General features: G+C 48.0%; 2 protein-coding genes across 8 annotated transcripts in view; one reads left to right on the top strand and one right to left on the bottom strand.

Annotated features, from left to right (window-relative positions):
* Positions 1 to 8,575, top strand: part of Sirt3 (sirtuin 3) — a 26,746-nt gene extending 18,171 nt beyond the window's left edge. For 3 of the 7 annotated variants that reach the window (XM_026781699.1, XM_026781705.1, XM_026781702.1), the window contains exons 5-7: positions 2,893 to 3,054; positions 7,005 to 7,285; positions 8,172 to 8,575. In XM_026781699.1, the coding sequence (XP_026637500.1) occupies positions 2,893 to 3,054; positions 7,005 to 7,285; positions 8,172 to 8,316 (588 nt within the window). In that variant the 3' untranslated portion in view covers positions 8,317 to 8,575. Of the gene's footprint in view, positions 1 to 286; positions 414 to 2,892; positions 3,055 to 7,004; positions 7,286 to 8,171 lie in introns of those variants that run through there. The other 4 variants (XM_026781704.1, XM_026781703.1, XR_003377317.1 and 1 more) reach the window with 4 other exon arrangements.
* Positions 7,476 to 11,924, bottom strand: part of Ric8a (RIC8 guanine nucleotide exchange factor A) — a 7,494-nt gene continuing 3,045 nt past the window's right edge. The window contains exons 6-10 of the mRNA XM_005351483.2: positions 11,194 to 11,289; positions 10,950 to 11,094; positions 10,727 to 10,871; positions 10,222 to 10,341; positions 7,476 to 9,894 (exon numbers count right to left, since the gene is read on the bottom strand). Coding sequence (XP_005351540.1) covers positions 9,774 to 9,894; positions 10,222 to 10,341; positions 10,727 to 10,871; positions 10,950 to 11,094; positions 11,194 to 11,289 — 627 coding nt within the window. The 3' untranslated portion in view covers positions 7,476 to 9,773. The remainder of the gene's footprint in view (positions 9,895 to 10,221; positions 10,342 to 10,726; positions 10,872 to 10,949; positions 11,095 to 11,193; positions 11,290 to 11,924) is intronic.

Raw genomic sequence — 11,924 nt, 5'->3', positions numbered from 1 at the left:
CAGCAGGTGTATTATTATATATTATTATAGAGCTAGCAGGACAGCTCAGCAGGTGTATTATTATATATTATTATAGAGCTAGCAGGATGGCTCAGCAGGTGTATTATTATATATTATTATTGTTATAGAGCTAGCAGGACGGCTCAGCAGGTGTATTATTATATATTATTATAGAGCTAGTAGGATGGCTCAGCAGGTGTATTATTATTTACTTTTGCTGTAACAAAACACTGTGACCAAGGCAAGGCAATTTCAAAAAAGAATTTGTTTTTGCTTATGGTTTCAGAGGGATAAGAGTCCATCATGGTGGGGACACATGGCAGCAAGCAGCAGACATGGCTGCAAGAATAGGAAGCTCAGAACTCACATCTTCAAACTCAAGCAGGAAGCAGAGAGAGCAGAGTGGCAGCAGGGTGAGGATTCGGCTCTCAGAGCCGATGCACACTGACATACTTCCTCCAGCCAGCCTGCACCTCCTAAACAACCCCAAAGAGCACTGCCAGCTAGCGACCAGGTGTTCAGATGTCCTATGGGGGTCATTGCTTATTCGAAGTACCACCAAGGTGAAGGTGTTTGCTGCCAAGCCTGACAATTTGAGTTCCATCCTTGGGACTCACATGCTGAGGGAGAGAACCATTTCCTACAGGTTGTCCTGAGTCTCACCTGCCAACCGGCCCAAAAATAATAATGCAGTGAAAGAGTTCTTTATATATTGTAGTTACTAGTTCATTATCTTCTGTTAATATTTCCCCCAGTCTATGGCTTTTCTCTCTTTCTTTCTACAGTCTTTCTCAGACTAGGAGCTCTTAATGTTGGTATTACACCATCCCTTATTTCTTTCATGGGGTTGCTTTGATGTTGAATCTAAAAATTCATTGCCATACTAGAGATCATCTAGGTTTCCTCCTATGTCATCTTCTAGTTTTTCTCTTTATGTGTAGGTCTCTGATCAACTTTAATTTTTGTGAAGCATATAAGTCTGTCTAGGTTCATCCTGTTGCATGTGAATGTGTGTTCCAGCACATGTGTTGAAAAGGCCCTTTTTGGGGGCAGGAGAGATGGCTCAGCAGTTAAGAACACAGGCTGCTCTTCCAGAGGACCTGGGTTCAATTCTCAGTACCCACATGGCAGCTCAACACTCTCTGTAACTCCAGCTCCAGAGGTTTCGATGCACATAAAATAAAAATAAATAATTTTTTAAAAAAGGAAAATGGGGCTGGAGAGATGGCTCAGCAGTTAAGAGCACCAACTGCTCTTCCAGAGGTCCTGAGTTCAATTCCCAGCAACCACACGGTGGCTCACAACCATCTGTAATGAGATCTGGTGCCCTCTTCTGTCCTGCAGGACACTGTATAATAAATTAAGCCTAGGCAGTTTGGATGCTCACCTTACTAGACCTGGATAGAGGTGGGTAGTCCTTGGACTTCCCACAGGTCAGGGAATCCTGACTGCTCTTCGAGCTGATGAGGGAGGGAGACTTGATCCGGGGAGGGGGAGGGAAATGGGAGGCAGTGGCGGGGAGGAGGCAGAAATCTTTAATAAATAAATAAATTTAAAAAAAAGAAAGAAAAAAATAAAACTTCTAAAAGGAAAAAAAAAGGAAAATGTCCTTTTTCTTTTTCTACTAAATTGGCTCTGCTCTTTAGTCAGACCAGTTAGTGAGGCTTGTATCAGTTTAGAGCTCCCTCTCTTCTCTTTCTGGCCTCTTTATTCTCTCACCAGTTCAGCAGTCTTGATAGCTTGGGTTTCGAGCCTTTACATCTGGGAGGTCTTTGACTTCGCTTTCCTTCTTCCATGTTGTAGCAGCTATTCTGAATCCAATTGCTAATCATGTTTTCTGCCTAGTTTTCAGATGTTTCCCTCAAGAACTTGCAATTTCACTGTGCTGTGTTTCCATATAGACCCCTTTTCTTTATTCTGCTTGAAATGCATTTATCATTGCAGGGTAATCCCCAGCCATTCTCTCTTCAGACGTTCACCATCCGGCCCTGTTCCTCCCACTCTGTGCATTACTCTCAGTAGATGCGTCTCTCACCTTCTCTCCGACAGTCATGGGCACTTGGCAGTGTCTGCCATTGTTACTGCTTGTGTTGCATTCTGGGAGATTTCTTTTGATCTGTTTCAAACTCATCAACACATTGTTCTGTTACAGAGAATAAAGTCCTTTCATTGAATTTTACTTTTGCTTTTTACTTCTAGAAGTTCTGCTTGGTTATTCTTTTTTTAATCCATGGCATTTAAAGTTGTTATATTTTTAATAGATATTTCAAGCTACACATTTTCCCCATTAATTTAAATACCATATAGTTTTATTGTCTGTAGCTGATAATCTCTGACATAGTTTTGCAGTCGTTTCTAGCTGTAAAGATTTATTTTACAAGGATGTTACTGTGCACTTTGCTAGAAAGTGGCACTGCCTCGTCTTCTGTTTGACGTGAGATGTGGCCTAGGTGTGGCTGTTATTCTGCACTGAGGCAGCCTTTGGCAGCTCTGATCACGCCTGACTATGCCAGCAGTGAGCTGATGCTGACCCGCATGCCTTCTAGGGTGGAAGCAGTACCTGGTCACTTGGGCTCAAACGCGCCCGGCTTATGCTGCCTCTCTCACTGTATGAGGGATGCCCACAAACCTGTCTGTAGACTGTGGTTCAGTCCAGGTGGAGCCTACAAGAGAATTTGAGGGTAAAACTGGGCAATGTCTAGTATTTGATTTGAATATTTCACACATACCGCCCCCCCCCATTTTTTGAGGGTTGTAAGAAACAGTTGATAAAAATTGCTAAAGCCATTACTCAGTTCAGATTTTGGACATGTTTAAAATTTCCTTGAGAAGCTCTTGTCTTTTCCTCTTTTTAAAGTCACCTTCCTTGGTTCTTGCCCTCTGATTCCCCAGACCGATGTGATGGCAGACAGGGTGCCTCACTGCTCTGTCTGTACTGGCATTGTGAAACCTGACATCGTGTTCTTTGGGGAGCCGCTGCCTGCAAGGTTCTTACTACATGTGGCCGATTTCCCCATGGCAGATCTGCTGCTCATTCTTGGGACCTCCCTGGAGGTTTGTTGAAAGGCATGTGGGGATGGGTGGGAGGGAGGAGGGCTTGGAGGGGGGTAGGCCTGGTTCATGGTGCTGCCTTTTCAAGTAAGCAGAGTCAATGGAAGTGACATCCCAGGGTTTGGGAGCAATAGCTGTGTAGGCGGGCATAAGGGTATAGTAAAAGGTTAGCTATGAGGCAGGATGGAAGGGACTGATCGAGATCCAGAGCTGTCCTTTGGGATGAAGAACAGATGGAAGTCCTGACCTTTGGTGGGAAAAGGTTGGGTGCAGCAGCATCAGTTTAGCTGGTAGGATACAGTCGGAGGACCAGTTGGGGTCTGCATGTGGATATGAGGCTCCTGGAGATGACCACTGGAGGTGGACAAGGAGTGATCTGCCTCTGAGTCTGAATGCTAGGAAATTCCCAAAAGGCATAAAGAGGTAAGACAATGGGCAAGGGCCCAGCTGTATATAGTCATAGGGGCAGAGAGGCCAAAAAGCGCTCTGTTCAGGAGACCAGATGTGCAAAGGCTTAGGGCTGTGTGAACCCAGCCTGTCCCTGCTACTGTGTGATGTGAGCCAGTCCAGTCCATTGGCTTTAGACCGCCAAAGTTAGATTTAAAACCAAGGCACAATTAGGGGTGGTGTGCACAGAGGGAAACTATAAATGAACATTGTGGTGGGGGCTGGGGAGGGCTTACATTGCAAATGTGGTGGCTGCTTGGTGTGAGCCTTCTCCGTGAATCTTAATAAAGAGGTAAGGGTATCCACTTAAGTTTTGGCAGGGCACCCCATAGTGTCCAGCAATGAGGCCAGGGTCATGGGGATGACCATTGGAAAGTCTGGTGACCTGACTCTGCTTAAAAGACTCCTGTGGGCCGTGCTGTGAATTGGTCCTTGCTGGTGGGGTTGGATGGTGCTGGCAGGAAGTAGGTAAACCAGCAGGGACCCAGAGCTGTAGGTGTAAAGGCGGAGAGCACTGTGGCCGGTGGGACACGGGTGAGCTGAGCTGCCACAGGCCTAGGATGTACCTGTTCCTGCTGGGTGGGACTGAGGAGAGCAGCGCAGACAAATACCTTCCGCGTACTTGAGGTAACAAAGGAGGATGTGGGAGGTAGAGTCAGGAGGGACCTGGGGAAGGAACTGGGCGAAAGGCGAGCAAGCGGAAGATTCTAGAGAGCTGTCAGATACAGGCTTGGAATAGAGGATAGGCTTGGGTGGGGTAGGGGCACAATTACGGGTTAGTGGGTAGGTCCTCCGGTCTGTGGTACTTAGGAGTGTATGGGCCCTGCTGGTTATAGCAGCTATCAGATAAGGACACTAAGACTACATCCTGAAAATAGCCTTTCCCCCCTGGTTGTCAAAGTACCATATTGCATTTTTCTTTGAGACAGGGTCTCTCTACATAGCTCTAGTTGTCTTGGAACTCACTATGTGGACAAGGCTGGCCTTGAATTCAAGAGATTCACCTGCCTCGGCCCCCAAGTGCTGGGATTAAAAGTGTGTGCCACCACTTCCAGGCCAACCATATGCTTCTTTTAAAAAGACTCGTTTCTAACAACATAGTTAAAATGAGGAATCTTTACTTATTTTAAACTTTATTTTTTTATTCTATGTATGTGGGTGTTTTATTTGCATGTATTTCTGGTGCCTGTTGAGACAAGAAGAGGGCATGATTCCCAGGAACTGGAGTTAGAGCTAGTTGTGAGTCGCCATGCGGGTGCTGGGATTTAAACCCCAGTCCTCTGGGAGAGCAGCCAGAGCTCTTAGCCTCTGAGCCACCTTTCCAGCCCCGAGAATCAGCTCTAAGCCCAGTAGCTATTAATATTCTGGCCTGTTCTCTTGAGTTATTTTCTTGGGGACAGTTGGCCAGAGGCTGAACACTGTTATGTGGATGGCGTGTACACCCGTCTGGAACAGCCTTGCTGATGTCCTGCTTGTGGTGTGCCTGTGAGTATGAGGCCCAGCCAGGAGGAGAGGGTTGACAGATCTGCAGTGTCCTGGATCCCATAGCTATGGAAACAATAGTAACATGCTAGATTGTGGAGTACCCAGGATCTCCACTGTGTCTTATAATATATGGCATATAAAACCATATGATCTTTAAAAAAATCTAAAACATCCAGAATTCTGAAACATTTCCAGTCATAAGGGTTGTAGGACAAGGAATTGTGGACCTATGAGAAAAATTCTGTAGGCAGTTATTTATTGATGGACAGCAGAGACAAATAGTATTTTTGTATTGTCTGCCTGTGGTGGCTGTCCGTGTTTGTTTACACCATGCAGGGACTTCTGCTGATAGTGTATGAGGGTCCATTTCCCCACATTTTCACCAATACCAAAGGACATGTTTTACTTTTCTGCCAGTGTGAAGTTAAAAACATGTTTGAGGGATGCTGATGGGGCTTAGTGGGTTACTTGCCTAAGCATGTACAAAACCTGGGTTAGTTCCCCACCACGTGGCGTGAGAACTTAGATGTAGCAGTGCTAACGGTCACTTTCTTTGGTCTCACTTGTTATGTTTAAAACATCTTTCCCTGTACCCTTACCTATAAACACTATTTTTAGAACCATTTTTTAATATTTGTTCATGTGCATGCCAGAGGACAATTTGTGGGAGTCATTTCTCTCCTTCCACCATGTGGGTCCTGGGGATCAAACTCAGGTTGTCAGGTTTGGTGGTAAGCTCCTTCTCCATTGAGCTATTAAGGCCTTCACTTATTTTTTCCTTCAAGAATTGTTATTGAGACTGTCTGGCCTGGCTTGCTAATTTAATTTTTTAAATTTTGTTTATGAGTGTTTACTTGTATGTATGTACACCCTGGGTGCCTGGTACCCACGTACAGGGTACCCTGGAACTGGAGTTACAGACAGTTGTGAACTGCCATGTGGGTTTTGGGAACCAAACCCAAGTCCTCTGCAAGAGCAGCAAATGCTCTAACTGCTGAGCTATCTTTCTAGTCCCTTATTTTGCTTTCTTGAGGTGAGGGTCTTTTTTTTCTATCTCTGGGGGTCTTTATTACCCTTTTCTGATTATTAAGCATATCATTTAAAGGGAGAAGGGGAGGGTTGGGGAGAGCTTGGGGGAGTGGGATGGTTGAAATGGAGGAAGGATGGAATGGGAGGAGGGAAGAGATATCTTAAGGGAGCCATTTTGGGGTTAGCAAGAGGCTTGGCTCTAGAGGGGTTCCCAGAAGCCCACGGGGATGTCCCCAGCTAGGACCCTGGGCAGTGAAGGAGAGGGTGCCTGAACTGGCCTTGTCCTGTAGTCAGACTGATGACTATCTTGAATACCACCACAGAACCTTCGTTCTGTGACGAATGGAGATAGAGACAGAGACCCACATCAAAGTGAGGGTCTTATGTAGCCCTGGGTGACCTTAACTTGCTGTGTAGCTGAGGATGACCTTAAACAGCTGACCCTGTCCCCACCTGACTGCTGGGATTACAGGTGCACCACTACTACACCTGCTCAACAACTGTTTGTTTACATTTAAGTCCATGATATATTTGAAACTTCTTTAGTAAAAGGTGAGAATTGACCTTTTTCCTCTCAAGCAAGAGCCAGGCACACCCCTTAATCTACACATTTCCTACACTCTTATTCTTGGTGCATACATATGATGGCAGCATTGCCCTTTAGGGAAGTGAGGGGGACCTAGGAGGTGGGACAGTAGCAGGATGGAAAGGGGTGCTTACTCTTCTATGCCAGGCAAGTATAGGAGAGGCTCAGAGCAGGGTCCAGGCTGAGTGGACAGAGCGGGTAGGAGAAGGAAGATGACGGAAGGCAGAACATGCAGACTGGGAGGAAGGATAGCGTGTGGAGGAGAAGTTGGGGTTTGTGCTGGCACAAGGAGCAGAAGAGAGGCGGGCTGTAGATGGGAAGAAGTCACCCAGACCAGGGGCGGGAACCTTTAGAAACAAAGTGGCAATCTCTTGAGTCACAGTGTCTGCCTGTCTCCTACCCCAAGGTACCAGCGGCTGTGAAGCTCAGTGTCCTGTTGGTACATGGACACCCTGCCCTTCACACCCTGTCTTTCAGGTGGAGCCTTTTGCTAGCTTGTCTGAAGCAGTACAGAAGTCGGTGCCCCGACTGCTCATCAACCGAGACTTGGTGGGTCCCTTTGCTTGGAGTCCTCGCAGCAAGGATGTGGCCCAGCTGGGTGACGTTGTTGAGAGTGTGGAAAGGCTGGTGGACCTCCTGGGCTGGACACAAGAGCTACAGGATCTCATCCAGCGGGAGACTGGGAAGGTAAACGCTCTGGGCCCAGTCCAAGAGTGCGCGTCCTCTTCTGGGCACTGACTTCAGTGCACTGCGGGCATTAGGAGGATGGTGCTCCTACATACTTGCTTCCTACCCCACAACTCACTGGGATATCTTTCTGTGACCTAGGGGAGGGAAAGGGCTGAGAAGCTGACATTCTCGGCACCCTGCACGGGACAGAGCTAACCAGGCATGATTTATTAATCAGCGTCATTATTCATTACAGCCACTGGGAATAGGAAGCCAGACAACACGATGCTCTTGAGACTTTACAGTATCTGTGCTCAGAATGATTTCCTATGAGAATTATGTTATATGTGTTTATTTTCTATATGGTTCGCTAGCATTCAAGCCCCAACTCTATGACTATAGACAGGGGCAGCAGGGTCCAGAGGATTCCACCACAATAGATCATAACTGATGTTCTGTTGTTGCTAAGATAGAATCTTAAGAAAATTCGAGCCTTGGCATTTACTGTCTTTTCTCTCTGTCTTGTGGCTCTGGGCCATGGCCAGCAGTCTCCTCACCCTCGCTGGCAAAAGCTCCCAGACTCTCGTGTTTAGTCCGAGCTCTTAATGAAATGGACCAAAGAAAAGCAAGGATGAGCCTTGGCATTTACTGTTGCCACAGATGAAATATAACCACCAGTATTATTTTTATCTTTTTGTTTCAAAATTTGGCTCTTAAGGGCTGAATGTACGCTGGTGCCATTTCTTGGAAAACAGTCTTTATTTAGCCACCCATGTTGTGCTAGGCCTTCTGGGATCCCTTTTCTTGTTCACTTTAAAGTATTTTGCTTGACTTCAGTGACTGCTCCAGGTCTGGAATGCAGCCTGTATGTATGTGAAGTTAACTGACCTCCTGTCTGTTCCAGCCGGATGGACAGGACAGATAAAACTATTGTCACCCGTGGGAAAGTCACACAGCAGGTCCTCTCCAGGGATACGTGCCTGAAAACAGCTCGGACAGGTTTACAAATCTGGGCCAAACCGCGTGTGACCTGGGTAACGGTCTTCTGAGGCTGCCTTCGGAAAGACTGCCCAGGATGCTCACCCTGGGGCCATGCCATCACACTGCAGAGGAGCTCCATGTGTCCCACCACTGCTGAAGCCTGCAATGCAGAGTGCGCCTTTCTGGCAGTGGGCAGCACGGCATGTCCATCCATCGCCAGACCAGGGATATACTAGGGTAATCTAGCATTCCCATCTCTACAGAGGCATCTTTAACAACAACAACAAAAAAAATCATTTCTCGCATGAAATAAATTTTAGTATACAACTTGGCACCCTTTCATTTGTATCTTCAGGACAGTAAGCGTAACGTATTTCAGGTAATGTGGGTGTCCTCCTCTTGGGTGACAAGACTGAACTGACTCACCCTGGTATTAACTCAGGCTCCTTTCCTACAGTCCCTCAGGAGTCCCATCTGCCCAGCCTTTGCTAAGCCACTTTCCGCTATCCACCGAGGCTTCTCCAGCAACAGTGCTATATCCAGTGGCAGGCATTACTCTGGGAGATCCCATGTGTCTCTTAGTTTTCCTGTCCTGTGTGCAGCTATGATTAAGCACAGCTGCTTCCTCCTTGGCTCCTCCCCAGAGGATATAGTGCAGGATGTTCCCCAGGCAGAAGTACCTCCTGTTACTGCACCCATTCTGACCAGGGCTGACGGGCAGACCAACAGCAGATTCCAGGGAATGGGGCCTCCTATCTTTGTTCTCCAACAACAGCAGATGTGCAGTGATCTAGGGAATCTTAAATTCTAAGAGAATGGAATTAGTTTCTGTTTAATATCCTTTCACCTGGCCACTTCACAGATATCCAGTCTTGTCCCAGACTCTCTGTAGTCTGTGCCTCAGAAATCTCAGATTTTACCTTGTCTTTCAACCCTTGCCTTTAACAACCACTAAACCAGTGCTTGTGACTGACTGAGCTTTCAGCCACTGAGGCTCAGGTATGTGAACAATGCAGCGGTGGTTGGACCAGGACCAAGAACCTAGAAGAGGCCACTGGTCCTGTGCTCAGTGGGGCCACAAATAGGAACTGTGATGCTCTGTGTTTCCTGGCACACTTAAACAGTAGACTCTTCCATGTGTGAAACACAGCGTATGCTCCACACATGGGCTCTGGGCTGGCATGCCTACACAATGTACACCTCCTAAGTCACCACCCTCATACATGCATGTTCATTGTGTGCCAAGGCAGCTCTGCCCATGTCTGCAGCCACGGCATACGCTTGGCAAACGTCAAAGAAACAGCTTCACTTGTGGAAATTAAGGGTGGCTTCCCAGTCTTCACAGAGAGTACGACTACCACAGTCCTAAACACAAGCAACTGGACCAAAGGCAAATCATGGATAGTGTGGGGAGTAAAGAGAAAGGCTCCCCTGCTGGAGAGGAGTGTGGCTTCTCTAGGCAGCACCCCAAGGACACGTCTGGAAGCAGCACCAGGTCTGAAGGGGAGCAAAACCGCCGCCATCTTCAGTCAGGGTCTGAGTCGGGATCTGAGGACAGCTGCTCCTCCATAGTCTCACACATCGCATCTTGCAGAGAAGTGAGGTGACCCCGGGGACTCATCCCCATGGGTTGGATGACTCTGTGCCTGCAGGAAAGCACAGTATGGCTGGGGAAGAGACCTAGTGTGCAGGGCAGGGGGTTAACTTAATCAGGCCCAGATCCTAACTGCCACCTAATTCGCCTTGAGATGTCAGGCAGTCCTTTGCATTTCTGTCCTCGTTTTCATCATCTATAAACAGGACTTAATGCTAACTGTACCCTCTTTTCTGGAGAGTTACCTCCAGGGCAAGTTATCTCAAAGTCTAATACAGCCTCACTAGGATCCTAATCTCTGCTAAGCCAGTCTCCCTGGGCTCAGAAAACAGAATCGTTCCCATGTCTCCTAGCTACAAGTCTTCCTCACAACACACACCTGGAGAGCTTGTCGAACATGTTCACTAGCTTCATGGCCTCATGTTCCTTCTGCTCCTCTGTCATGCCTTCCATAGGATTGGGTGGCTTCTCTTCCACTCTTCCAGTCACGGGGTTGATGCTGCTTCCCAGGAATGGTGTGTAGGAAATGGGGTTAGTGTCGCTATAGGGAAAGTGGGGCTATGTTGGGCAGGAGCTCTCCATCCTCAGGCTTAGGGCTGGGTTAGCCAGAACCCACCTTCTTGTTTTTGGTGGTGGTGAGACTTCAGAAGGGAGATTCCCCCACACACCACCCCCCGAATACCAGCAGACAGCTCTTGCCCAGGACCTTCTGGTTCCCAGAGAGCCCACCTGTTGGGCCTTAGTACGTTCAGTATGAACACAAGTGCCTGATTTTAGGTCTTACCTATTCCTCAGCCTGTTCTGTGTTCTACTGGTTCTGGTTGGGGGCAAGGATAAGGGAATGGGGCTATGGAGGAACCCAAGTGTATATTACGGGCACACACCTTGCCTTGGCTTCCAGGTACTCCTCTGTGTCTGTGTCCTCATCCTCCGAGTACTGGCCCTCGGGCCGGCCCCCAGCCATGAGGCCCCTGGCAGCCAGGAGACCAGCAGCATTCCCGTAGCCTGTGTACTTGATGAATCGGGGCACTGAAGACCAGGGCAGAGGTCAATGTGTGAATATGACTGAGGCAGGGAAGGCCTGGGGCGTGGGCTCCCCCAACTCACCACTCTCGGAGCATAAGACAAAGAGGAACTCAGCAGCTACCCTCTTCACATCTGTATCCAGGTGAGTCATGAGACGGACAAGCTTGTTTCGAAGTAGATCCCCCACCTCAGGCCGCGTCTTCACATCCCTCAGAGGGGGCAGGACCTACGGAGGGAGCTCTTCTGAGTGTTGGCTTGGAACCACCAGGGACCTATCAAGAGGATCCAACCCATGTTCCCCAGCTCCATCTCCTTTTCCAAGTACCTGGGCCTTCAGGAACTTCCTGGCAGGACGGTGCATACGGGCACATTCCGTCAACACGCTCAGCACGGGTGCCACACACTCCTTCAGCCTGTGGGTCTGCAGAAGGGCTTCTGTCACTGTGACATGCCCCCATGTAAGATGGGGGCACACTGCACCTTCAACAAATGGTCTGGCAGTAAACTCTCAAGAGACCATGCTGCAGCAAGTTAGCTAAGGGCCAAAGGTAGTAGTGCGTATTTATTAGCTTAAGAAAGTATGGAAACACTAAACCAGTCATGGTGGCACAAGCCTGCAATCCCAGAACTTGGGAGGCAGGAAGATGAGATGTTTAAGGTCATCCTTGGGTACATAGGGTACGAAACCCTTAAAAAGGAAAAGGGATGGAAATAGGACTCACTTCTGGAAATGACTGGAAAGCTGTGACTTGGGTCAAACAACTCACCAAGTGCTACAACTATAAACTAGGGCCATGAACAAAACAAGAAGCATCTGAACACCTGTCTGCACACCTCAGGTACACACTGCCCTCAAGAAACAGCAAAAACAAACAATAGAGTCCTTAAGAGAAGTGCCTCATGGACAGTAAGCAGTGTGGCCATTCCTTCCCTGCCTTTCCATTATCTCCCTGGAGCCCAAATCCAGCAGTTCCAGCAGTAGGGGCCAGGAGTTCCAGCAATGGGACAGGCAGTTCCAGCAATGGGGCTGGCAGTCACAGCAATGGGGCAGGCAGT

Source organism: Microtus ochrogaster, chromosome 8, assembly GCF_000317375.1.
Source record: "Microtus ochrogaster isolate Prairie Vole_2 chromosome 8, MicOch1.0, whole genome shotgun sequence".
In the NCBI taxonomy this organism is placed as follows: Eukaryota; Metazoa; Chordata; class Mammalia; order Rodentia; family Cricetidae; genus Microtus; species Microtus ochrogaster.
This window is presented reverse-complemented; position numbering and strand designations above follow the sequence as displayed.